Source organism: Heterodontus francisci, chromosome 35 (assembly GCF_036365525.1).
Source record: "Heterodontus francisci isolate sHetFra1 chromosome 35, sHetFra1.hap1, whole genome shotgun sequence".
NCBI classification, from domain to species: domain Eukaryota; kingdom Metazoa; phylum Chordata; class Chondrichthyes; order Heterodontiformes; family Heterodontidae; genus Heterodontus; species Heterodontus francisci.
Genome location: NC_090405.1, coordinates 58,239,249 through 58,266,605, shown reverse-complemented (window position 1 = coordinate 58,266,605; position 27,357 = coordinate 58,239,249). Strand labels below are relative to the sequence as shown.

At 44.9% G+C, this 27,357-nt stretch overlaps 1 protein-coding gene across 1 annotated transcript in view; it reads right to left on the bottom strand.

Annotated features, from left to right (window-relative positions):
- The window catches only part of LOC137350551 (thrombospondin type-1 domain-containing protein 4-like), a 471,004-nt gene that overhangs the window by 63,144 nt on the left and 380,503 nt on the right, over window positions 1-27,357 (bottom strand). The window contains exon 18 of the mRNA XM_068015210.1: window positions 14,775-14,954. Within this exon, the coding sequence (XP_067871311.1) occupies window positions 14,775-14,954 (180 nt within the window). The remainder of the gene's footprint in view (window positions 1-14,774; window positions 14,955-27,357) is intronic.

Here is a 27,357-nt window from a genome sequence, read left to right as displayed (position 1 = left end):
CATCAAACCAGGGGACCAACCCTGGTTCAATGAAAAGTGCAGGTGGGCATGCCAGGAGCAGCACCAGGCATACCGCAAAATGAAGTGTCAACCTGGTGAAGCAACATCTCAGAACTACTTGCATGCCAAACAGCGTAAGCAGCATGCGATAGACAGAGCGAAGCGATCCCATAACCAACGGATAAGATATAAACTCTGCAGTCCTGCCACATCCAGTCATGAATGGTGGTGGACAATTAAACACCTAACTGGAGGAGGTGGCTCCACAAATATCCCCATCCTCAATGTTGGGGGAGCCCAGCACATCAGTCCAAAAGATAAGGCTGAAGCATTTGCAACAATCTTCAGCCAGAAGTGCTGAGTTGATGATCCATCTCGGCCTCCTCCTGAGTTCCCCAGCATCACAGATGCCAGACTTCAGCCAATTCAATTCACTGTGCGTTATATCCAGAAACGACTGAAGGCACTGGATACTGCAAAGGCTATAGTCCCTGACAACATTCCGTCAATAGTACTGAAGACTTGTGCTCCAGAACTTGTCACGCCCCTTCCCAGCTGTTCCAGTATGCTATAACACTGGCATCGACCCAGCAATGTGGAAAGTTGCCCAAGTATGTCCTGTACATAAAACACAGGACAAGTCCAACCCGGACAATTACCGCCCCATCAGTCTACTCTTAATCATCAGTAAAGTGATGGAAGGGGACATCAGCAGTGCTATCAAGCGGCACTTGCTTAGCAATGACCTGTTCCCTGACGCTCAGTTTGGGTTCTGCCAGGGCCCCTTAGCTCCTGACCTCATTACAGCCTTGGTTCAAAAATGGACAAAAGAGTTGTACAGAAGAGGTGAGGTGAGAGTGACTGCCCTTGACATGAAGGCAGTATTTGACCGAGTATGGTAGCAAAGAGCCCTAGCAAAACTGGAGTCAATGGGAATCGGGGGAAAATTCTCCGCTGGTTAGAGTCATACAAAGCACAAAGGAAGATGGTTGTGGTTGTTGGAGGTCAATCATCTCAGCTCCAGGACATCACTGCAGGAGTTCCTCAGGGTAGTGTCCTAGGCCCAACTATCTTCAGCTGCTTCATCAATGACCTTCCTTTATTCATAAGGTCAGAAGTGGGGATGTTCGCTGAAGATTGCACAATGTTCAGCACCATTCACGACTCCTCAGATACTGAAGCAGTCCGTGTAGAAATGCAGCAAGACCTGGACAATGTCCAAGCTTGGGCTGGTAAGTGGCAAGTAACATTCGTGTCACACAAGTGCCAGGCAATGACCATCTCCAACATGAGCGAATCTAACCATCTCCCCTTGATATTCAATGGCATTATGATCGCTGAATCTCCCACTATCAACTTCCTTGGGGGTTACCATTGACTAGACACTGGACTGGAGTAGCCATATAAATACCGTGGCTACAAGATCAGGTCAGAGGCTAGGAATCCTACGGTGAGTAACTCAGCTCCTGACTCCCCAAAGCCTGTCCACCATTTACAAGGCACAAGTCAGGAGTGTGATGGAATACTCTCCACTTGCCTGGATGGGTGCAGATTCAATAACACTCGAGAAGCTCGACACCATCCAGGACAAAGCAGCCCACCTGCAAGTTCCCCTCCAAGCCACATACCATCCTGACTTGAAATTGCTTTACCGCTCCTTCACTGTCGCTGGGTCAAGTCCTAGAAATCCCTTCCGAACAGTACTGTGGGTGTACCTACCCTACATTGACTGCAGCAGTTCAAGAAGGCAGTTCACCACCACCTTCTCAAGGACAATTAGGGATGGGCAATAAATAGTGGCCCAGCCAGTGATGCCTACATCCCAGGAACAATTAAAAAAAAACTAAATCTTAATACTAATAACCCTACCATTAGTAATAAACCTTACTGTCATGCAGACCTCCACCTGCCAAGAATGAGGCACATTAATTTCACTGCATAGATATTAAATGTCAAATTGTTGCTGGGAAGAAGAGAAGGCCTGTGACAAGTGGTTGCTGGAAAGACATTTTTGCATATTAACAGACAGTGCTTGTAGACAAAGGAGCTATTCCCTGCTCCAATTCAATCCACATACAGAAGTGGTCAAATCAGTTAGTTACATAACTAACTGACTGTTGCAGAGTTTGAACTCAGAGTTTTAAATTGGAGAGACAGTGTTTGAACTGGCAGAGAAAACAGAATGCTCCGGGACTGAAGAAAACCTCCTGTCTGACTGCTCCCATCTCTTTCTCACGGAACTCCAAAAAACCACTGAAGACACATGAACCCCAAGAGAGAAAAGTCTCCTTGACTGAACAAGGTTTAAGAAGAATACTAGGCCCCAACAGATCTACCTCCAAGCAAGGACTCTACAGATATTGCCTCAAACTTTTCCACTTTATTTCTTCTGCTCTTTTCTGTCCCTATCTGCATGTGTGTATCGCGTGTGCATGCCAGCGTGGGCACGTCATGTATCCGTACGTGTTAACCGAATTAGAGTTTAAGTTTCAGTTTAATAAATTTCACATTTCCTCTTTAACCCAAAGAAAACCTGTGTGTGTGCTGGTTTCTTTGATTTATAATTGGAAAATGGTGAACAAGAATTCACCAAGGGGGAGCTAAAAACATGGTCTGTTTAAAATGAAACCCTGTTACAATAAGACCAGGTGAAGGCTGAAAGGGATCCGAGACCTCTTTCTCACCCAGTCGTAACACTTACCAATAGTAATAAGCTTACTACTGCTAATCATAAACTTCACCAATGCTTATCTACCTTACCACTATTAATACACCTAACAATACTAAAATGTGACCAATCGTAGTAATGACCTCACCAATAGTAATAAAGCTTACCAATAGTCATAGTAATGAACATGAAATATTCATCAGCAAATCTATTAACCTTTTCTACTATTAGAAAACTTACTGCTACTAATAAACCTTACAATGACTAAAGTTATCTGAGTTTTGAAAAATAATGAGAAAAATACTCACCAACGAGGCAACAACCGGTTTTCCTGTGACATCAAACTTTGATTTTTCTCAGAATAAAGTCGGTGCGGTCTGGATCCACTGGCAGGCCTGGACTGGAATGGACAACTCTTTTAACTGACCACTGGTGACTCTCTGTCTCTCGCTCCCTCCTGCTACCGCTCTTTTAAACTCCCGCAGGTATCTCTCTCTATCGCTCCTTGCCATCGCTCTTTTAAACTCCCCGCAGGTATCTCTCTCCATCGCTCCTTGCCATCGTTCTTTTAAACTCCCGCAGGTATCTCTCTCTATCACTCCTTGCCATCGATCTTTTAAACTCCCGCAGGTATTTCTCTCTATCGCTCCTTGCCATCGTTCTTTTAAACTCCCCGCAGGTATCTCTCTCTATCGCTCCTTGCCATCGCTCTTTTAAACTCCCGCAGGTATCTCTCTCTATCGCTCCTTGCCATCATTCTTTTAAACTCCCGCAGGTATATCTCTCTATCGCTCCTTGCCATCACTCTTTTAAACTCCCGCAGGTATCTCTCTCTATCGCTCCTTGCCATCGCTCTTTTAAACTCCCGCAGGTATCTCTCTCTATCGCTCCTTGCCATCGTTCTTTTAAACTCCCCGCAGGTATCTCTCTCTATCGCTCCTTGCCATCGCTCTTTTAAACTCCCGCAGGTATCTCTCTCTATCGCTCCTTGCCATCGCTCTTTTAAACTCCCGCAGGTATCTCTCTCTATCAGTCCTTGCCATCGCTCTTTTAAACTCCCGCAGGTATCTCTCTCTATCACTCCTTGCCATCGATCTTTTAAACTCCCGCAGGTATCTCTCTCTATCGCTCCTTGCCATCGTTCTTTTAAACTCCCGCAGGTATCACTCTCTCTCACTCCTTGCCATCGATCTTTTAAACTCCCGCAGGTATCTCTCTCTATCGCTCCTTGCCATCGTTCTTTTAAACTCCCCGCAGGTATCTCTCTCTATCGCTCCTTGCCATCGCTCTTTTAAACTCCCGCAGGTATCTCTCTCTATCGCTCCTTGCCATCATTCTTTTAAACTCCCGCAGGTATCTCTCTCTATCGCTCCTTGCCATCACTCTTTTAAACTCCCGCAGGTATCTCTCTCTATCGCTCCTTGCCATCGCTCTTTTAAACTCCCGCAGGTATCTCTCTCTATCGCTCCTTGCCATCGTTCTTTTAAACTTCCCGCAGGTATCTCTCTCTATCGCTCCTTGCCATCGCTCTTTTAAACTCCCGCAGGTATCTCTCTCTATCGCTCCTTGCCATCGCTCTTTTAAGCTCCCGCAGGTATCTCTCTCTATCAGTCCTTGCCATCGCTCTTTTAAACTCCAGCAGGTATCTCTCTCTATCACTCCTTGCCATCGTTCTTTTAAACTCCCGCAGGTATCTCTCTCTATCACTCCTTGCCATCGTTCTTTTAAACTCCCGCAGGTATCTCTCGCAATCGCTCCTTGCCATCGTTCTTCTAAACTCCCACAGGTATCTCTCTCTATCACTCCTTGCCATCGTTCTTTTAAACTCCCCGCAGGTATCTCTCTCTATCACTCCTTGCCATCGTTCTTTTAAACTCCCCGCAGGTATCTCTCTCTATCACTCCTTGCCATCACTCTTTTAAACTCCTGCAGGTATCTCTCTCTATCACTCCTTGCCATCACTCTTTTAAACTCCTGCAGGTATCTCTCTCTATCGCTCCTTGCCATCGCTCTTTTAAACTCCTGCAGGTATCTTTCTCTATCACTCCTTGCCATCACTCTTTTAAACTCCCGCAGGTATCTCTCTCTATCAGTCCTTGCCATCGTTCTTTTAAACTCCCCGCAGGTATCTCTCTCTATCACTCCTTGCCATCACTCTTTTAAACTCCCGCAGGTATCTCTCTCTATCACTCCTTGCCATCACTCTTTTAAACTCCCCAGAGGTATCTCTCCCTATCACTCCTTGCCATCACTCTTTTAAACTCCCGCAGGTATCTCTCGCAATCGCTCCTTGCCATCGCGCTTTTAAACTCCCGCAGGTATCTCTCTCTATCACTCCTTGCCATCGTTCTTTTAAACTCCCCGCAGGTATCTCTCTCTATCACTCCTTGCCATCGCGCTTTTAAACTCCCGCAGGTATCTCTCTCTATCACTCCTTGCCATCGTTCTTTTAAACTCCCCGCAGGTATCTCTCTCTATCACTCCTTGCCATCGCGCTTTTAAACTCCCACAGGTATCTCTCTCTATCACTCCTTGCCATCGTTCTTTTAAACTCCCCGCAGGTATCTCTCTCTATCAATCCTTGCCATCGTTCTTTTAAACTCCCGCAGGTATCTCTCTCTATCAATCCTTGCCATCGTTCTTTTAAACTCCCGCAGGTATCTCTCTCTATCACTCCTTGCCATCGTTCTTTTAAACTCCCCGCAGGTATCTCTCTCTATCACTCCTTGCCATCGCGCTTTTAAACTCCCACAGGTATCTCTCTCTATCACTCCTTGCCATCGTTCTTTTAAACTCCCCGCAGGTATCTCTCTCTATCAATCCTTGCCATCGCTCTATTAAACTCCGCGCAGGTATCTCTCTCTATCACTCCTTGCCATCGCTCTTTTAAACTCCCCGCAGGTATCTCTCTCTATCGCTCCTTGCCATCGCGCTTTTAAACTCCCGCAGGTATCTCTCTCTATCGCTCCTTGCCATCGCTCTTTTAAACTCCCCGCAGGTATCTCTCTCTATCGCTCCTTGCCATCGCGCTTTTAAACTCCCGCAGGTATCTCTCTCTATCGCTCCTTGCCATCGCTCTTTTAAAATCCCCGCAGGTATCTCTCTCTATCACTCCTTGCCATCGCTCTTTTAAACTCCCGCAGGTATCTCTCTCTATCGCTCCTTGCCATCGCGCTTTTAAACTCCCGCAGGTATCTCTCTCTATCAGTCCTTGCCATCGCTCTTTTAAACTCCCGCAGGTATCTCTCTCTATCAGTCCTTGCCATCGCTCTTTTAAACTCCCCGCAGGTATCTCTCTCTATGACTCCTTGCCATCGCTCTTTTAAACTCCCCGCAGGTATCTCTCTCTATCGCTCCTTGCCATCGTTCTTTTAAACTCCCGCAGGTATCTCTCTCTATCGCTCCTTGCCATGGCTCTTTTAAAGTCCAGCAGGTATCTCTCTCTATCACTCCTTGCCATCGCTCTTTTAAACTCCCGCAGGTATCTCTCTCTATCGCTCCTTGCCATCGTTCTTTTAAACTCCCGCAGGTATCTCTCTCTATCACTCCTTGCCATCGCTCTTTTAAACTCCCCGCAGGTATCTCTCTCTATCACTCCTTGCCATTGTTCTTTTAAACTCCCGCAGGTATCTCTCTCTATCACTCCTTGCCATCGCTCTTTTAAACTCCTGCAGGTATCTCTCTCTATCGCTCCTTGCCATCGTTCTTTTAAACTCCCGCAGGTATCTCTCTCCATCACTCCTTGCCATCGTTCTTTTAAACTCCCGCAGGTATCTCTCTCTATCGCTCCTTGCAATCATTCTTTTAAACTCCCGCAGGTAACTCTCGCAATCAGTCCTTGCCATCGTTCTTTTAAACTCCCGCAGGTATCTCTCTCTATCAGTCCTTGCCATCGTTCTTTTAAACTCCCGCAGGTATCTCTCGCAATCGCTCCTTGCCATCGCTCTTTTAAACTCCCCGCAGGTATCTCTCTCTATCGCTCCTTGCCATCGCGCTTTTAAACTCCCGCAGGTATCTCTCTCTATCGCTCCTTGCCATCGCTCTTTTAAAATCCCCGCAGGTATCTCTCTCTATCACTCCTTGCCATCGCTCTTTTAAACTCCCGCAGGTATCTCTCTCTATCGCTCCTTGCCATCGCGCTTTTAAACTCCCGCAGGTATCTCTCTCTATCAGTCCTTGCCATCGCTCTTTTAAACTCCCCGCAGGTATCTCTCTCTATGACTCCTTGCCATCGCTCTTTTAAACTCCCGCAGGTATCTCTCTCTATCAGTCCTTGCCATCGCTCTTTTAAACTCCCCGCAGGTATCTCTCTCTATGACTCCTTGCCATCGCTCTTTTAAACTCCCCGCAGGTATCTCTCTCTATCGCTCCTTGCCATCGTTCTTTTAAACTCCCGCAGGTATCTCTCTCTATCGCTCCTTGCCATCGTTCTTTTAAAGTCCAGCAGGTATCTCTCTCTATCACTCCTTGCCATCGCTCTTTTAAACTCCCGCAGGTATCTCTCGCAATCGCTCCTTGCCATCGCTCTTTTAAACTCCCGCAGGTATCTCTCGCAATCGCTCCTTGCCATCGCTCTTTTAAACTCCCGCAGGTATCTCTCTCTATCACTCCTTGCCATCGCTCTTTTAAAATCCCCGCAGGTATCTCTCTATCTCACACCTTGCCATCACTCTTTTAAACTCCCCGCAGGTATCTCTCTCTATCAATCCTTGCCATGGCTCTTTTAAACTCCCGCAGGTATCTCTCTCTATCACTCCTTGCCATCGCTCTTTTAAACTCCCGCAGGTATCTCTCGCAATCGCTCCTTGCCATCGATCTTTTAAACTCCTGCAGGTATCTCTCTCTATCAATCCTTGCCATCACTCTTTTAAAATCCCCGCAGGTATCTCTCGCAATCCCTCCTTGCCATAGTTCCTTTAAACTCCCCGCAGGTATCTCTCTCTATCACTCCTTGCCATCGTTCTTTTAAACTCCCACAGGTATCTCTCTCTATCACTCTTTGCCTTCGCTCTTTTAAACTCCCCGCAGGTATCTCTCTCTACCACTCCTTGCCATCACTCTTTTAAAGTCCCGCAGGTATCTCTCTCTATCGCTCCTTGCCATCGCTCTTTTAAACTCCCGCAGGTATCTCTCGCAATCGCTCCTTGCCATCGTTCCTTTAAATTCCCACAGGTATCTCTCTCTATCACTCTTTGCCTTCGCTCTTTTAAACTCCCCGCAGGTATCTCTCTCTATCAATCCTTGCCATGGCTCTTTTAAACTCCCGCAGGTATCTCTCTCTATCACTCCTTGCCATCGCTCTTTTAAACTCCCGCAGGTATCTCTCGCAATCGCTCCTTGCCATCGCTCTTTTAAACTCCCGCAGGTATCTCTCGCAATCGCTCCTTGCCATCGCTCTTTTAAACTCCCGCAGGTATCTCTCTCTATCACTCCTTGCCATCGCTCTTTTAAACTCCCCGCAGGTATCTCTCGCAATCGCTCCTTGCCATCGTTCCTTTAAACTCCCCGCAGGTATCTCTCTCTATCACTCCTTGCCATCGTTCTTTTAAACTCCCACAGGTATCTCTCTCTATCACTCTTTGCCTTCGCTCTTTTAAACTCCCCGCAGGTATCTCTCTCTCTCACTCCTTGCTATCGTTCCTTTAAACTCCCCGCAGGTATCACTCTCTCTCACTCCTTGCCATCGCTCTTTTAAACTCCCACAGGTATCTCTCTCTATCACTCCTTGCTATCGTTCCTTTAAACTCCCCGCAGGTATCACTCTCTATCACTCCTTGCCATCGATCTTTTAAACTCCCGCAGGTTTCTCTCTCTATCGCTCCTTGCCATCGCTCTTTTAAACTCCCCGCAGTTATCACTCTCTCTCACTCCTTGCCATCGTTCCTTTAAACTCCCCGCAGGTATCACTCTCTCTCACTCCTTGCCATCGCTCTTTTAAACTCCCGCAGGTATCACTCTCTCTCACTCCTTGCCATCGATCTTTTAAACTCCCGCAGGTATCTCTCTCTATCACTCCTTGCCATCGCTCTTTTAAACTCCCGCAGGTATCTCTCTCTATCACTCCTTGCCATCGATCTTTTAAACTCCCCGCAGGTATCTCTCTCTATCACTCCTTGCCATCGCTCTTTTAAACTCCCGCAGGTGTCTCTCTCTATCGCTCCTTGCCATCGCTCTTTTAAACTCCCGCAGGTATCTCTCTCTATCGCTCCTTGCCATCGCTCTTTTAAACTCCCACATGTATCTCTCTCTATCACTCCTTGCCATCGCTCTTTTAAACTCCCACAGGTATCTCTCTCTATCACTCCTTGCCATCGATCTTTTAATCTCCCCACAGGTATCTCTCTCTATCACTCCTTGCCATCGATCTTTTAAACTCCCGCAGGTATCTCTCTCTATCACTCCTTGCCATCGCTCGTTAAACTCCCCGCAGGTATCTCTCTCTATCGTCCTTGACATCGATCTTTTAAACTCCCGCAGGTATCTCTCTCTATCGCTCCTTGCCATTGCTCTTTTAAACTCCCCGCAGGTATCTCTCTCTATCGCTCCTTGCCATCGCTCTTTTAAACTCCCGCAGGTATCTCCCTCTATCAATCCTTGCCATTGCTCTTTTAAACTCCCAACAGGTATCTCTCTCTATCACTCCTTGCCATCGCTCGTTAAACTCCCCGCAGGTATCTCTCTCTATCGCTCCTTGACTTCGCTCTTTTAAACTCCCGCAGGTATCTCTCTCTATCACTCCTTGCCATCGCTCTTTTAAACTCCCCGCAGGTAACTCTCTCTATCACTCCTTGCCATTGCTCTTTTAAACTCCTGCAGGTATCTCTCTCTATCGCTCCTTGCCATCGCTCTTTTAAACTCCCACAGGTATCTCTCTCTATCACTCCTTGCCATCGCTCTTTTAAACTCCCACAGGTATCTCTCTCTATCACTCCTTGCCATCGATCTTTTAAACTCCCGCAGGTATCTCTCTCTATCACTCCTTGCCATCGCTCTTTTAAACTCCCGCAGGTATCTCTCTCTGTCGCTCCTTGCCATCGCTCTTTTAAACTCCCCGCAGGTATCTCTCTCTATCACTCCTTGCCATCGCTCTTTTAAACACCCGCAGGTATCTCTCTCTATCACTCCTTGCCATCGTTCTTTTAAACTCCCGCAGGTATCTCTCTCCATCACTCCTTGCCATCGCTCTTTTAAACTCCCCGCAGGTAACTCTCTCTATCACTCCTTGCCATCGCTCTTTTAAACTCCCGCAGGTATCTCTCTCTATCACTCCTTGCCATCGCTCTTTTAAACTCCCCGCAGGTATCTCTCTCTATCACTCCTTGCCATCGTTCTTTTAAACTCCCGCAGGTATCTCTCTCTATCACCCCTTGCCATCGCTCGTTAAACTCCCCGCAGGTATCTCTCTCTATCGCTCCTTGCCATCGCTCTTTAAAACTCCCACAGGTATCTCTCTCTATCACTCCTTGCCATCGATCTTTTAAACTCCCCGCAGGTATCTCTCTCTATCACTCCTTGCCATCGCAATTTTAAACTCCCGCAGGTATCTCTCTCTATCACTCCTTGCCATCGCTCTTTTGAACTCCCGCAGATATCTCTCTCTATCGCTCCTTGCCATCGCTCTTTTAAACTCCCGCAGGTATCTCTCTCTATCACTCCTTGCCATCGCTCTTTTAAACTCCCACAGGTATCTCTCTCTATCACTCCTTGCCATCGATCTTTTAAACTCCCCGCAGGTATCTCTCTCTATCACTCCTTGCCATCGCTCTTTTAAACTCCCCGCAGGTATCTCTCTCTATCGCTCCTTGCCATCGCTCTTTTAAACACCCGCAGGTATCTCTCTCTGTCGCTCCTTGCGATCGCTCTTTTAAACTCCCTGCAGGTATCTCTCTCTATCACTCCTTGCCATCGTTCTTTTAAACTCCCGCAGGTATCTCTCTCTATCACTCCTTGCCATCGCTCTTTTAAACTCCCCGCAGGTAACTCTCTCTATCACGCCTTGCCATCGCTCTTTTAAACTCCCGCAGGTATCTCTCTCTATCACTCCTTGCCATCGCTCTTTTAAACTCCCCGCAGGTATCTCTCTCTATCACTCCTTGCCATCGTTCTTTTAAACTCCCGCAGGTATCTCTCTCTATCACTCCTTGCCATCGCTCTTTTAAACTCCCCGCAGGTATCTCTCTCTATCACTCCTTGCCATCGCTCTTTTAAACTCCCCGCAGGTAACTCTCTCTATCACTCCTTGCCATTGCTCTTTTAAACTCCCGCAGGTATCTCTCTCTATCGCTCCTTGCCATTGCTCTTTTAAACTCCCGCAGGTATCTCTCTCTATCGCTCCTTGCCATCGATCTTTTAAACTCCCGCAGGTATCTCTCTCTATCACTCCTTGCCATCGAACTTTTAAACTCCCGCAGGTATCTCTCTCTATCACTCCTTGCCATCGCTCTTTTAAACTCCCCGCTGGTGTCTCTCTTTCTCTCTCTCTCTCTCACACACTGCTCCCCACTGCCACTTTTATAACCTCCCCTCTGGTGTCTGTCTCTCTCTCGCTCATTCCCGCCACCGCTCTTTTAAGTCTCCACTGGTCTAACTCTCTGGTGATGTTCTCATGCATCTGCTGTCCTAGTCCTTCAGTGTGAAACTGACATTGCGATTTTTGTTTTTTAAAAATCCAGTCTGGAAGAAGAAGCCAACGGTAAATTTCTCATCTCCGATATTACAAGTCACGGAACCCTGGTGAGGATGAGGAATGGCCCGGTACGCTTTACATCCCTGGGACCGATGGGAACCTTGGGGGGCCGGATCCTGGCCCGCAAGCTGTATGGTGGACAACCCTGTTCTGGGTGGAAGAGGTCGTGGGTTTGGAAGGTGCTGTTGAAGGATGTGTGGTGAGTTGCTGCAGTGCATCTTGTAAATTATACACACTTTTGCCACTGTGGATCAGTGGTGGAGGAAATTAATGTTTATGGTGGTGGCTGGTGTGCTGATCAAACAGGCTGCTTTGTCCTGGATGACATCAAGCTTCCTGAGTGTTGGAGCCGCACTCATCCAGACAAGTGCACAGTATTCCATCACACTCCTGACTTGTGCCTTGTAGATAGTTGACAGGCTTTGGGGAGTTGGATTACTCATAGCAGAATTCTCAGTGTCTGACCTGCTCTTGTAGCCACAGTATTTATGTGGTGCTCCGGTTCAGTTTCTTGTTCATGGTAACCCACAGGATGTTGATGGATTCAGGGGGATTCAGCGACGGTAATGCCGTTGAATGTCAAGGGAAGATGGTTAGGTTCTCTCTTGTAGGAGATGGTAATTGCCTGGCACTTGTATGGCGTGAATGTTACTTGCTACTTATCAGCCCAAGCCTGAATGTTGTCCAGGTCTTGCAGCATTTCTACACAGACTGCTTCAGTATCTGAGGAGTTGCGAATAGTACTGAACATCGTACAATCATCAGCGAACATCCTCACTTCTGAAATAAAAACAGAAAGTGCTGGATAGAAAGAGGAAAGGTTCTGATGAAATGTCACAGATCTGAAATGTTGAATCTGGTTCTCTCTCTCCACAGATGTTGCCAGACCTGCTGAGCATTTCCAGCACTTTCTGTTTTTAATTCCGATTTGCAGCATCCACAGCATTTTGCTTTTATCCCCACTTCTGACCTTATGATGGAGGGAAGGTCATTGATGAAGCAGCTGAAGATGGTTGGGCCGAGGACACTACCCTGAGGAACTCCTGCAGCAGTTCCTGGGGCTGAGATGATTGACCTCCAACAACCACAACCATTTTCATTTGTGCTAGGTATGACTCCAACCAGTGGAGAGTTTTACCCCTGATTCTCATTGACTTCAGTTTTGCTAGGGCTCCTTGATGCCATACTCGGTCAAATGCTGCCTTGATATCCAGGGCAATCACTCTCACCTCACCTCTTGAGTTCAGCTCTTTTGTCCATGTTTGGACCCAGGCTGTAATGAGGTCAGGAATCGAGGATCATGCTTGAAATATGTTTGCTCGTAGTTCAAGGAAACAATTATTCATTTAAAAGCCAATTAATAGATTTCTCAAAAAGCCAATTAAAGTATGAGAAAGTGAAATGCAAAAGGTGAAAGTGTTAGATGACATACAAAGTATAATGTTCAACCTCTTTGGAATGCAGTTTTACTTAACTATATCTTGAAAGAACAGGATTAATCCAATTGTGCAGAAAGACTTAAGTAAAACATCCACCATCTTTTAACTTTATGCGTACTAAATACAACTCAAAAATTGACCTTTGGTGTACTTGTCGATAGATTACTGAAGGCAGCAGTACAGGTGGATAAGGTGGTTAGGAAGGCATATGGGATTTATTAGCCGAGGCACAGAATATAAGAGCAGGGAGGTTATGATGGAGCTGTATAAAATGCTAGTCAGGACACAGCTGGAGTACTGTTTACAGTTCTGGGCATCACACTATAGGAAGGATGTGACTGCACTGGAGAGGGTGCAGAGGAGATTCAGCAGGATGTTTCCTGGGCTGGAGCATTTCAGCTATGAAGAGAGATTGGATAGGCTAGGGTTGTTTTCCTTAGAACAGAGAAGGCTGAGGGGAGATATGATTGAGGTATACAAAATTATGAGAGGTATTGATAGATTAGATAGGAAGAAACTTTTTCCCTTAGCGGAGGGGTCAATAACCAGGGGGCATAGATTTAAGGTAAGGGGCAGGAGGTTTAGAGGGGATTTGAGGAAAAATGTTTTCACCCAGAGGGTGGTTGGAATCTGGAACACACTGCCTGAAGAGGTGGTGCAGGCAGGAACCCTCACAACATTTAAGAAGTATTCAGATGAAGACTTGAAACGCCATAGCATACAAGGCTACGGGCCAAGTGCTAGAAAATGGGATTAGAATAGTTAGGTGCTTGATGACCAGCACATATATGATGGACCGAAGGACCTGTTTCTGTGCTGTATAACTCTATGACTCTATGAAGGTAAACAAAAAATATGTTCAGCAAAGCAGCCACCCAATTTATGTTTTATTTTCCCAATACAAAAGAGACTGCAAAATGAGCAATGGATACAATATACATGATTGGAAGAAGTATCTCTAGGTAGCTGTCTCATATCGAAACATAGGAGATAGGAGTAGTAGGCCATTCAGCCCCTCGAGCCTGCTCTACTATTCAACTGGATCATGGCCAGTCTTCTACGTCAATGCCATTTTCCTGCACCATCCCCATATCCCTTGATATCTTTACTATGTAGAAATCTATCAATTTCTGCCTTGAATACACTCAATGACTGATAGAAAATGTGTTTGGATTTTCAGCCACTTACGTGGGAAGAATGAATGGGCAGGGTTGCATCTTTATGATTTCATCGGAAACTACCTTTGTGAAGAGCAGCAAAGAGTAGGGTGATAGAAAATGAACAAGGGAGTTGTGGAATGAACAATTATTGTGGAAAACGGAGAGAAAAGGGAAGGTTGTGCTTGGTGAGATCACTTTGAGAAATGTCTGAACATGAACTGGAAACTGATAACTAGTGGGATGGAAGGCAAGGACAAATGGGGCCTCATGGTTGTTATGAGAGGGCTGACAGTTGAAGGGACAGCCTTGTCAACCAGAGCCAAAGGAAATTCTTAACAGAAGAGAAGAATATATCAAAAGTTCTGGTATAGAAAATGGAATCATCAGAGTAGATCTCTCAGAGAAACTCTGAAAAGAAGTTTGAAACAAGGTGGGAAGATGCACATTCAAGTGGCTGTCAGATTTTTGGACTTGCAATAGATACATGTGGAAGGTTTATTGTCCAACTGGAGGGAATGAGACAGAGAGAGAAGTTAAGGAAGGTGAGGGAAAAGTCTGATATAATCACAAAGTTAAAGCATGAGTGGAAATAAAAGCAGTCAATAAACTTCTAATCAAAGCAATAGTTGGAAGTAACACCTACATAATCATCAAAGTTACACAGAAAGAAATTAGGGAATATCCTGAGACAGACCAGAACAAGAAATATTCCACACAGCCTACGTTTCCTGAATTTCCCAGCACCTGGACCTGCTATACATGTGAAGTGAATTATTTAATTAATATACACTGAGAAGTACCTAATCTGACTTGATACTCACTGTGCTCCATTCAGTATAAAACCATTTTGAACCGCATGGCTTGAGGTAGCAGGATTGTTGAGTAGGAGGTCTGTTGAGACCAGCGCAGTCATCGGAGTTCACCACTGTAAAACTGTCTTGTGTTTTTCTGATGCAGATCACATCCCGGTACTGGGTTCCATTGCTGCATTCAGCAGAACACTATTCCAGAGTGGGGGAAAAAAATACATTTTTGAACCAGTGACTCAAAATATTGTGCGACAAGATTCTGTAAAAGGCTAAATTCACAATATAAGTTGTGAGATAAGTTTAGAGCATTTTTGCATTAGTGTGGAAATGGAACATTTTTCAACATTTCACACTCAGGAATTGCTTTTCTTTAGCCTATGACTTGCTGTCCCATTCTGCCATGACACCACCCGCTTCCTCAGTCAGGCATTATTACATGAGGATGGTGAGCTCCCAGAAGAATTTTCCCCAGCATATATAACAGACTTGTGAGCAAAATTGAAGCCCTTGGGATTAAAGGGACAGTGGCAGCATGGATCCAAAATTGACGAACAGACAGCTAGGAGAGAGTAGTGGTGAATGGTTGTTTTTCAGACTGGAGGGAAAAAACAGTGGCATTCCTTGGCAGTCAGTAATTGGACCACGGCCTTTTTTGATACATACTAATGACCTGTACTTGGGTATCCAGGGTATAATCTCAAAGTCTGCAGATGACATAAAGTCCGTGGCACTACAGGTGGCTCAGCTGCGCAAGAGGGGAGCAAGAAGAGTGGAAGAGCAATAGTGATAAGGGATTCGATAGTCAGGGGATCAGACAGGTGTTTCTGCGACAGTAAACGTGACTCCAGGATGGTGTGTTTTTTTTTTAGAGATACAGCACTGAAACAGGCCCTTCGGCCCACCGAGTCTGTACCGACCATCAACCACCCATTTATACCAATCCTACACTAATCCCATATCCCTACCACATCCCCGCCTGTCCCTATATTCCCCTACCTACACTCGGGGCAATTTATAATGGCCAATTTACCTATCAACCTGCAAGTCTTTGGCTGTGGGAGGAAACCGGAGCACCCGGCGAAAACCCACGCAGTCACAGGGAGAACTTGCAAACTCCACACAGGCAGTACCCAGAATTGAACCCAGGTCACTGGAGCTGTGAGGCTGCGGTGCTAACCACTGTGCCATTGTGTTGCCTCCCTGGTGCCAGGGTTGAGGATGTCATGGAGCAGCTGCAGGCCATCCTTCTGGGGGTGGGTGAACAGCCAGAGGCTGTGGTCCACATTGGTACCAATGACATAGGTAGGAAGAGGCATGAGGTCCTGAAAGCTGATTTTAGGGAGTTAGGAAGGAAATTAAAAAGCAGGACCTCAAGAGCAGTAATCAGGATTACTCCCAGTGCCACGTGCTAGTGAGCATAGGAATAGGAGGATTGATACATTGAACACGTGGCTGGAGAATTGGCGTTGGAGGGAGGACATCAGATTTCTGAGACATTGGGACCGGTTCTGGGGCAGGTGGGACCAGTACAAGATGGACGGGCTACACTTTAACAGGACCGGAATTAATATCCTCTCAGGGTAATTTACTAGTGCTGTTGGGGAGGGTTTAAACTAACTTGTCAGGGGGATGGAAAGCTGAAGGGTAGCTCAAATTGGAAGGAGGTAAAGCTGGTAACAGGAGGTAGAAAAGTAGCAAGCTACATTATAAAGCAGGTGAAACAAAGGCAAGAATCAACTAGACTTAGAATGCAAAATAATGTCAAGAAGACAAGGTTAAGGTCACTCTACCTGAATGCACGCAGCATTCACAACAAGGCAGATAATTTAAAAGCACAAATAGAGGTAAATGGGTTTGATCTAATTACCATAACGGAAACATGGCTACAGGGTGACCAAGACTGGGAACTGAATATTCAAGGACATAACTGAGCCATGTGAAAATTGGCATAGGGTAAATAAGATTAGAGAGGTAAATGTGTCGCTCAAAGATTGGGACAAATGGGTTCCGATTCATGGGGCACTGGCACCAGTACTGGGGAAAGAGAGAGCTGTTCCGTTGGGATGGGCTTCATTTGAACCATGCTGCGACCAGTGTCCTGGCGAATCGTATAACTAGGGTTGGTATAACCAGCCATAAATAAGGCTTTAAACTAAATAGTGGGGGGGAAGGTTCAATTGAAGGGAAGTTTAAAAAGTCGAAAAGTAACGAGAGAGCAGAGGTGCAGGGTAGTGAAGGGGCATACATTAATCAGAGTGAGACAGGAAGGGACAGAGCATAAGAGTACAGCAGAAATTAGAACCAGAGTTGGAAAAATGGTAAAAAGTCAAAGCTTAAGGCTCTTTATCTGAATGCACATAGCATTTGTAACAAGATAGATGAGCTGACGGCACAAATAGAAATAAATGAATATGATTTGATAGCTATCACTGAGACGTGGTTGCAGGATGACCAGGACTGGAAATTTAATGTTCAAGGATATTCAACATTCTGGAAGAATAGGCAGAAAGGAAAAGGAGGTGGGGCAGCTTTGTTATTAAAGGAAGGGATCAGTGCAGTGGTGAGTAATGATATAGGTGTAATAGATTGTGAGGTAGAATCAGTTTGGGTGGAAATAAGGAATATCAAGGGAAAGAAATCATGGGTGGGAGTGGTCTATAAGCCCCCGAGGAGTTGCCTCTCTGTAGGACAAAGTATTAATCAGGAAATAATGGAAGCGTGTAAGAAGGGCACTGCAATTATCATGGGTGATTTTAATCTGCATATAGACTGGACAAATCAAATTGGCAAGGGTAGCATGGAAGACAAATTTGTAGAGTGCATCAGGGATTGTTACTTAGAACAATACATTTATTATAATAAATAATATGTTGCAAAACCTACCCGGGAACAGGCTATTTTAGATTTGGTTTTGTGTAATGAGGTAGGATTAATAAGAGATCTCGTAGTTAAGGATCCTCTAGGTGGTAGCAATCACAACATGGTAGAATTTCAAATTCAGTTTGAGGGCGAGCAACTCGGGTCTCAAACCAGTGTCCTCAACGTAAACAAGGGCAATTACAGAGGTATGAAGAAAGAGTTGTCTGAAGTGGGCTGGGAAAATAGACTAAGGGGAAGGTCAGTGGATGAGCAGTGGCAGACTTTTTAGCAGATATTTCATATCACTCAGCAAACATTTATTCCAGTCAGAAGGAAGGACTCGATGAGAACGATGAACCACCCGTGGACAACAAAGGAAGTTAAGGAGAGTGTTAATTCAAAAACAAAGGCATACAAAGCAGCGAAAGCTAGTGGTAGGCCAGAGGATTGCGAATTTTTTAGAAACCAGCAGTGGATGACTAAAAAACTAATAAAGAGGGAGAAAATTGATTATGAGAGTAAATTGGCAAGAAATATAAAAACAAACAGCAGGAGCTTCTATGGGTATATAAAAAGGAAGAGAGTAGCTAAAGTAAGTGTGGGACCCTTAGAGGATGAGACTGCGGAATTAATAATAGCAAACAGGGAAATGGCAGATAATTGAAACCAATATTTTGCATCGGTCTTCATAGTGGAGGACACAATAAACATCCCAACAATAGTAGATGATCAAGGTGTAAATGGGAGGGAGGAACTTGTAACAATCTCTTTCACAATGGAAAAGGTGCTGGACAACCTGATTGGACTAAAGGCAGGCAAGTCACCAGGACCTGATGGCCTGCATCCAAGAGTTTTAAAGGAAGTGGCTGCAGAGAGTGTGAAGGCGTTGGTCATAATATACCAAAACGAATTGGAGTCTGGGAGGGTACCAACGGATTGGAAAACACTAATGTGACACCCCTATTCAAGACAGGAGGGAGCTTAACATCTGTCATTAGGAAAATGCTAGAGTCCATTATTGAGGAAGAAATAGCAGGACATTTAGAAAAACATAATCCAATCAAACAGAGTCAACATGGTTTTATGAAAGGGAAATCATGTTTGACAAATTTGTCACATGAGTTCTTTGAGGGTATAACAAGCAGAGTGGATAAAGGGGAACCAGTAGATGTAGTGTATTTGGATTTTCAGAAGGCTTTCGATAAGGTGCCACATAAAAGGTTATTACACAAAATAAGAGCTCAGGGTAATGTGTGAGCGTGGATTGAGGACTGGCTAACAGACAGAAGGCAGAGAGTCGGGATTAATGGGCCTTTTTCAGATTGGAAAGTCGTAACTAGTGGGGTGCCACAAGGATCGGTCCGAGGGCCTCAACTATTTACTATCTATATTAATGACTTGCAGGAAGGGACAGAGTGTAGTTTATCCAAATTTGCTGACAATACAAAAAGAGGTGGCCTTTACTGCTAGGCGGTTAGAGTTTAAAAAATAGGGAAGTCTTGTTACAACGGTACAGGGTGTTGGTGAGGCCACACCTGGAGTACTGCGTACAGTTTTGGTCCCCGTATTTAAGGAATGATATACTAGCATTGGAGGCAGTTCAGAAAAGGTTCACTAGGCTGATTCCTGGGATGAAGGGGTTGTCTCATCAAGAACAGCCAAACAGGTTAGGCCTTTATTCAATGGAGTTTAGAAGAATGAGGGGTGATCTTATTGAAACATATAGGATTTTAAGGGGGCTTGATAGGGTAGATGTTGAGAAGATGTTTCCACTGGTGGGGGAATCTCGAACTAGGGGACATAGTTACAGAATAAGGGGTTATTTAAAACTGAGATGCGAAGAAATTTCTTCTCTCAGAGGGTTGTGAATCTCTGGAATTCGCTACCCCAGAGAGTTGTGGAGACTAGATCACTAAGTGTATTTAAGGAGGAGGTAGATAGATTTTTGAAATCTCGGGGAGTCGAGGGTTATGCGGAGCAGGCCTGAAAGAGGAGTTGAGGCCTGGTACAGATCAGCCATGATAGTATTGAAAGGCGGGGCAGGCTCGAGGGGCTGAATGGCCGACTCCTGCTCCTATTTCTTATGGTCTTATGCAACATTTAGAAAGGACAGGCAAAAAGGACAAGCAGGTGGGGTTGCGCTGATAATAAGGAATGCCCTCAGTACATTAGTAAAGGAGGATCTCAGATTGGAAGAACAAAATGTGGAAGATGTTTGGGTGGAATTAAGAAACAACAAGGAGCAGGAAACCTTGGTAGGAGTTGTTTATAGGCTACCAAACAGTAGTGGTAGTGTGGAGAATGATATTAATCAGGAGATTAGAGAAGCATGTAGCATGGCTAACATAATAATCATGGGTGACTTCAATCTGCACATAGACTGGGTAAACCTAATGAGCACTAATGCTGTGGAGGAGGAGTTTCTGGAGTGCGTTAGGGATGGTTTTCTCGAGCAGTATGTTGAGAAACCAACAAGGGAACAGGCTATTTTAGATCTAGTAATATGTAATGAGAAAGGGCTAATCAATAATCTTGTTGTAAAAGAACCTTTACAGATGAGTGACCATAACATGATAGAAGTTTACATTATGTTTGAAAGTGAGGTAGTTCAATCTGAAATAAAAACAAGAAATGCTGGAACCGCTCAGCAGGTCTGGCAGCATCTGTGGAAAGAGAAGCAGAGTTAACGTTTCGGGTCAGTGACCCTTCCGCAGTATTTTGCTTTTAGTTCAATCTGAAGCCAGGTTGTTAAATTTGAACAAATGCAATTATGAAGGTATGAGGGGCAAATTGGCTGAGGTGGATTGGGAAAATACATTAAAAGGTATGATAGTACATAGATGATGGATAGACTTTAATGAACTATTACATAGTTTACAGCAACTATACATTCCTTCATGCATAATAACCCCAAAAGTAAAGGCAGTCAACCATGACTAATAAAGTAAGTTAAGGACTGTATAAGATTAAAAGAAAAGGTCTATAAAGTTGCCAGAAATAGTAGTAAACCTGAGGATTGGGAGGATTTTAGAAAACAGCAAAGGAAGATGAAGAAACTGATGAAGAAAGGAAGAATAGAATATGAATGTAAGCTGGCAAAAAATATAAAAACGGACTGTAAAGGCTTTTATAGGTACGTCAAAAGGAAACGTTTGGCTAAGACAAATGTGGATCCATTACAGGCAGAGTCAGGAGAAAATTTATAATGGGGAATAGAGAAATGGCAGAGAAGCTAAATGATTACTTTGTGTCTTTGAGGAAGGTACAAGAATTCTCCCAGCATTAGAGATCCAAGGGATTAGGGAGAATGAGGAATTGAAGGAAATTAGTATTAGTTGGAAGGTTGTATTGGAGAAATTAATGGGGCTGAAGGTTGATAAGTCCCCAAGACCTGATATTCTACTCCCAGAATATTGAAAGAGGTAGCTATGGAGATAGTGGATGCATTGGTGACCATCTTCCAAAATGCTATAGATTCTGGAGCAGTTCCTGCAGATTGGAAGGTCGCAAATGTCACCCCACTGTTAAAGAAGGGAGGGAGAGAGAAAACAGGGAATTACAGACCTGTTAGCCTTACATCAGTCATTGGGAAAATGCTAGAATCTATTCTAAAGAATGTGATAAATGGACATTTGGATAATGATAACCTGATTGGGCATAGTCAACATGGATTTATGAATGAGAAATCATGTTTGATGAACCTGTTGGAGTTTTTGAGGATGTTACTAACAGAATTGATAAAGGGGAGTTGGTGGACGTGGTATACTTGGATTTTCAGAAGGCTTTTGATAAAGTCCCCCACAGGAGGTTAGTTAGCAAAATTAAAGCACATGGGATAGGAGGTAATATACTGGCATGGATTAAGGATTGGTTAACAGGCAGAAAACAGACAGTAGGAATAAACGGATCATTCTCGCGTTGGGAGGCTGTGACTAGTGGAGTACCGCAAGGATCAGTGCTTGGGCCCCAGCTGTTCACAATATATATCAATGATTTGGATGTTTGGACCAAATGTAATATTTCCAAGTTCGCAAATGACACAAAACTAGATGGGAATGTATGTTGTGAGGAAGATGCAAAGTGGCTTCAAGGAGATTTGGACAGACTTAATGTGTGGGCAAGAACGTGGCAGATGGAATATAATGTGGAAAAATGTGAGGTTATCCACTTTGGTAGGAGGAACAGATGTGCAGTGTATTTCTTAAATGGATTAGAAAGTGTAGATGTACAAAGGGACCTGGGTGTCCTTGTCAATAAGTCAATGAAAGCTAACATGCAGGTGCAGGAAGAAATTAAGAAGGCTAATGGTGTGTTAGCCTTTATTGCAAGAGGATTTGAGTACAGGAGTAGTGAAGTCTTGCTTCAATTGTATAGAACCTTGGTTAGACTGCACCTGGAGTACTGTGTGTTGTTTTGGTCCCCTTACCTTAGGAAGGATATTATTGCCAAAGAGTGAGTGCAACAAAGGTTCACCAGACCTGTTCCTGGGATGGCGGGACTGTCCTATGAAGAGAGATTGGGGAAACGGGGCCTGCATTCTCAAGTGTTTCGAAGAACGAGAGGTGATCTCATTAAAACCCACAAAATACTTGAAGGGATAGACAGGGTAAATGCAAGTAAGATGTTTCCCCTGGTTGGGGAGTCTAGAACCAGGGGACACAATTTCAAAATAAGGGGGAAGCCACTTAGGACAGAGATGAGGAGAAATTTCTTTACTCAGAGGGTTGTGAATCTTTGGAATTCTCTACCCCAGAGGGCTGTGGAAGCTCAATTATTGAGTATGTTTAAAGCAGAGATTGACAGGTTTCTAAATACCAGTGACATAAGTGGATATGAGAACTGTGTGGGGAAAAGACATTGAAGTGGATGATCAGCCATGATCATACTGAATGGCAGGGCAGACTCGATGGGCTGAATGGTTTACTCCTACTCCTATATTCCTATGTTCTTATGACACAAAAAGAAATGTAGCAAACAGTGAGGAGGATAGCAACTGCTTTCAGGAGAACAAAGACAGGCTGGTGAATTGGGCGGACACATGGCAGATGAACTTTAACACAGAGAAGTCTGAATTGAATTGAAGCAGCTTGAACTCTGGGTTTTGGAACTTGAGCAGCAGCTAGTGACACTGTGGTGCATTTGTGAGGATGAGAGCTACGGGCGTGACGATAACAGCAAATGGGTGGTTGTTGGTCAGCACAGACTCGGTGGGCCAAAGGGCCTGTTTCAGTGCTGTATCTCTAAATAAATAAAAAATACAATAAAATTCATGCTGACTATCCTTGATTAACCTGTGCCTTTCTAAGTGACAGTTTATCCTGTCTCTCAGAATAGATTCCACTAATTTGCCCACTACTGAGGTTAGACTGACTGGCCTGTAATTATTCAGTCTATCCATCGCTCCTTTTTAAACAGAGGTACAACGTTAGCAGTTCTCCAATCCTCTGCACCACACCTGTATCCAGTGATGACTGGAAAATGATAGTCAGACATTCTGCTATTTCCTCTCTTGCTTCTTTTAACAGCCTGGGGTATATTTCATCTGGCCCTGGAGATTTGTCAACTTTCAAGGATGCTAATCCCATTAATACTTCCTCTCTCCCTATGTGGATCACACCCAATACTTCACACTTCTCTTCCTTAACTACAATATCTGCATCGTCCCCCTCTTTTGTGAAGACAGGCGCAAAGTATTCATTAAGAACAATACCAACATCTTCCGCCCCTCTGCATAGGTTACCTTTTTGGTCTTTTATGGGCCCCACTCTTTCCTTAGTTATCGCTTACTCCTAATGTATTGATAAAACATCTTTGGGTTCACCTTGATTTTGCTTGCCAATATTCTTTCATGCCCTCTCTTTCCTTTCCTAATTTCCTTTTTGATTTCACCCCATCACTTTCTATACTCCTCTCTTTCTGTAGTATTGAGTTCTTGGTGTCGGACATAAGCTTTCCTTTTCTGTCTTATTTTCCCCGATAGGCTCCTTGACATCCATGGGGCTGTAGATTTGGCCGCCTCACCCTTTTTCTTTGTGGGAACATGTTTACTCTGAACCCCTTGAATCTCCCCTTTGAATACCTCCCACTGTTCTGACACTGATTTACCTTCAAGTAGCTGTTTCCAGTCCACTTTCACTAAATAACTCCTCAGTTTAGTAAAACAGGCCTTGCCCCAATTGAGAATTCTAACTCCTGTTCTATCTCTGTCCTTTTCTATAATTACATTAAAACTGACTGAATTATGATCACTACCATCAAAATGCTCTCCCACTGCCACTCCTTCCACCTGCCCATCTTCATTTCCTAAAACTAAGTCTAAAACTGCGCCCTCTCTTGTTGGACTTGCTACATACTGGACAAAAGACTTCTCCTGAATGCACCTCAAGAATTCTGCTCCCTCCATTCCTTTCACACAAAAACTATCCCAGTTAATATTGGGGTAATTAAAATCCCTACTATTACTGCCCTATTGTTTTTGCATTTCTCAGAGATGTGCCTACATATCTGCTCTTCTATCTCCCTCTGACTGTTTAGGGGTCTATAGTACACTCCCAGCAGTGTGATTGCCCCTTTTTTGTTCCTTAGCTTGATCCATATGGCCTCATTTGATGAACCTTCGAACGTAAATGGAAAAGTCCTGGGGAAAATTGATGTACAGAGAGATTTGGGTGTTCAGGTCCATTGTTCCCTGAAGGTGGCAACGCAGGTCAATAGAGTGGTCAAGAAGGCATACGGCATGCTTTCCTTCATCGGGCGGGGTATTGAGTACAAGAGTTGGCAGGTCATGTTACAGTTGTATAGGACTTTGGTTCGGCCTCATTTGGAATACTGCGTGCAGTTCTGGTCGCCACATTACCAAAAGGATGTGGATGCTTTGGAGAGAGTGCAGAGGAGGTTCACCAGGATGTTGCCTGGTATGGAGGGTGCCAGCTATGAAGAGAGGTTGAGTAGATTAGGATTATTTTCATTAGAAAGGCGGAGGTTGAGGGGGGACCTTATTGAGGTGTACAAAATCATGAGAGGTATAGACAGGGTGGATAGCAAGAAGCTTTTTCCCAGAGTGGGGGATTCAATTACTAGGGGTCACGAGTTCAAAGTGAGAGGGGAAAAGTTTAGGGGGGGATATGCGTGGAAATTTCTTTACGCAGAGGGTGGTGGGTGCATGGAATGCATTGCCAGCGGAGGTGGTAGACGCGGGCACGATAGCGTCTTTTAAGATGTATCTAGACAGATACATGAATGGGCAGGAAGCAAAGAGATACAGACCCTCAGAAAATAGGCGACAGGTTTAGATAGAGGATCTGGATCGGCGCAGGCTTGGAGGGCCGAAGGGCCTGTTCCTGTGCTGTAATTTTCTTTGTTCTTTGTTCTTTGTATCATCCTTTCTCACAGCTGTAATAGTTTCTTTGACCAAAATTGCCACTCCCCCTCCTTTCTTATGCCCCACCCTATCACGTCTGAAAACCCTGTAACCAGGAGTGTTGAGCTGCCATTCCTGTCCCTCCTTAAGCCATGTTTCTGTAATAGCTATGATATCATACTGCCACGTGTCTATCTGTGCCCTCAGCTCATCTGCTTTATTTGTTATACTTCTTGCATTGAAATAGATACCCTTGAGCACTTCCAAACTCCTTTTTTATTTTATAACCTTTGTTTCCTCTGTCTTATAAACTCAACATTAATTTTCTGCCTTCCATTTTCATTTCTGATTTTGTCCCAGCTGAGTTTACCCTCAGGTCCCCCAGCTCACAGCCAAACTATTTTAAATCCTCCCCAACACCACTAGCAAAATGTCCCACAAGGAACTCAGTCCTGGATCTGTTCAGATGCAACCCATCCGGCCTGTACAGGCCACTTTTCCCCCAGAGCCAGTCCCAATGTCCCAAGAATCTAAAGCCTTCCCTCCTGCAGCATCTTTCCAGCCACGCATTCATCTGTCTTATCCTTCTATTTGTGTACTCACTTGCGCCTAGCACTGGGAGCAATCCAGAAATTACTACTTTTGAGGTCCTGCTTGCTAATTTCTTACCTAGCTCCCTAAATTCTGACTGCAGGACCACATCTCTCTTTCGACCTATGTCATTGGTTCGACATGGACCACAACCGCTGGCTGTTCACCCTCCCTCTTCAGGATGCTTTGCAGCTGCTCAGCGGTATCATTGATCCTGGCACCAGGGAGGCAACACATCATCCTGGATTCATGTCTGTGGCCACAGAAATGCCTGTCTGTTCCATCACCTATCACTATGGCTCTTCCAGTCTTCCCTGTATCCCCAATGTGCAGCTGAGCCACCTGTGGTGCCATGGACTTGGCTCTGGCTGCACTCCCCAGATGAACCATCATTCTTATCTGCATTCAGAACTGAATACCTGTTGGATGCAATCAGGGGTCTCCTGCACTATCTGCATGTTTCTTTTTGACTGCCTGGTGTTCACCCATTGCCTCTCTCCCTGCCTAATCTTAAACATGTATAAGTGTGATATTCACATATAGAGTCATAGAGAGATTCAGCACTGAAACAGGCCCTTTGGCCCACCTGAGTCTGCGTCAACCATCAACCACCCATTTATACTAATCTTACATTAATCCCATATTCCCGACCACATCCCCACCATTCTCCTACCACCTACCGACTCTAGGGGCAATTTACAATGGCCAATTTACCTATCAACCTGCAAGTCTTTGGCAGTGGGAGGAAACTGGAGCACCCGGCGGAAACCCACGTGGTCACAGGGAGAACTTGCAAACTCCACACAGGCAGTACCCAGAACCGAACCCGGGTCGCTGGAGCTGTGAGGCTGCAGTGCTAACCACTGCGCCACTGTGCCACCCTGTTGAGGAAGATCTTGTTTGACCAAATTGATTGAATTCTTTGAAGAAGTAACAAGGAAGATAGATGAGGGTAGTGCAGTTGATGTGATCTACATGGATTTTAGCAAGGCTTTTGACAAGATCCCACATGGCAGACTTGTTCAAAAAATAAAATCCCATGGGATCCAAGGAAATGCAGCAAGGTGGATATAAAATTGGCTCAGTGGCAGAAAACAAAGGGTAATTGCTGACAGGTGTTTTTGCGACTGGAAGGCTGTTTCCAGTGGCGTTCTGCAGGGCACAGTACTGGGTCCCTTGCTTTTTGTGGTATATATTAACGATTTGGACGTAAATGTAGGGGGCATGATCAAGACATTTGCGGATGACACAAAGATTGGTCGTGTGGTAGATAGCGAGGAGGATAGCTGTAGGCTGCAGGAAGATATTGATGGTCTGGTCAGATGGGAGAAAAGTAGCAAATGGAATTCAACTTGGAGAAGTGTGAGGTGATGCATTTGGGGAGGTCAAACAAGGCAAAGGAATACACGATTAATGGGAAAATACTGAGAAGTGTAGAGGAAGTGAGGGACCTTGGAGTGAATGTCCACAGATCCCTGAAGGTAGCAGGACAGGTCGATAAGGTGGTTGAGAAGGCAAATGGAATCCTTTCCCTTATTAGCCGAGGTATAGAATGTAAGAGCAGGGAGGTTATGCTGGAACTGTATAACTCATTGGTTAGGCCACAACTTGAGTACTGTGTGCAGTTCTAGTCACCTCATTACAGAAAGGATGTAATTGCACTGGAGAGGGTACAGCGGAGATTTACGAGGATGTTGCTGAGATTGGAAAAATGCAGCTATGAGGAAAGATTAGATAGGCTGGGGTTGTTCTCCTTGGAACAGAGAAGGCTGAGGGGAGATCTGG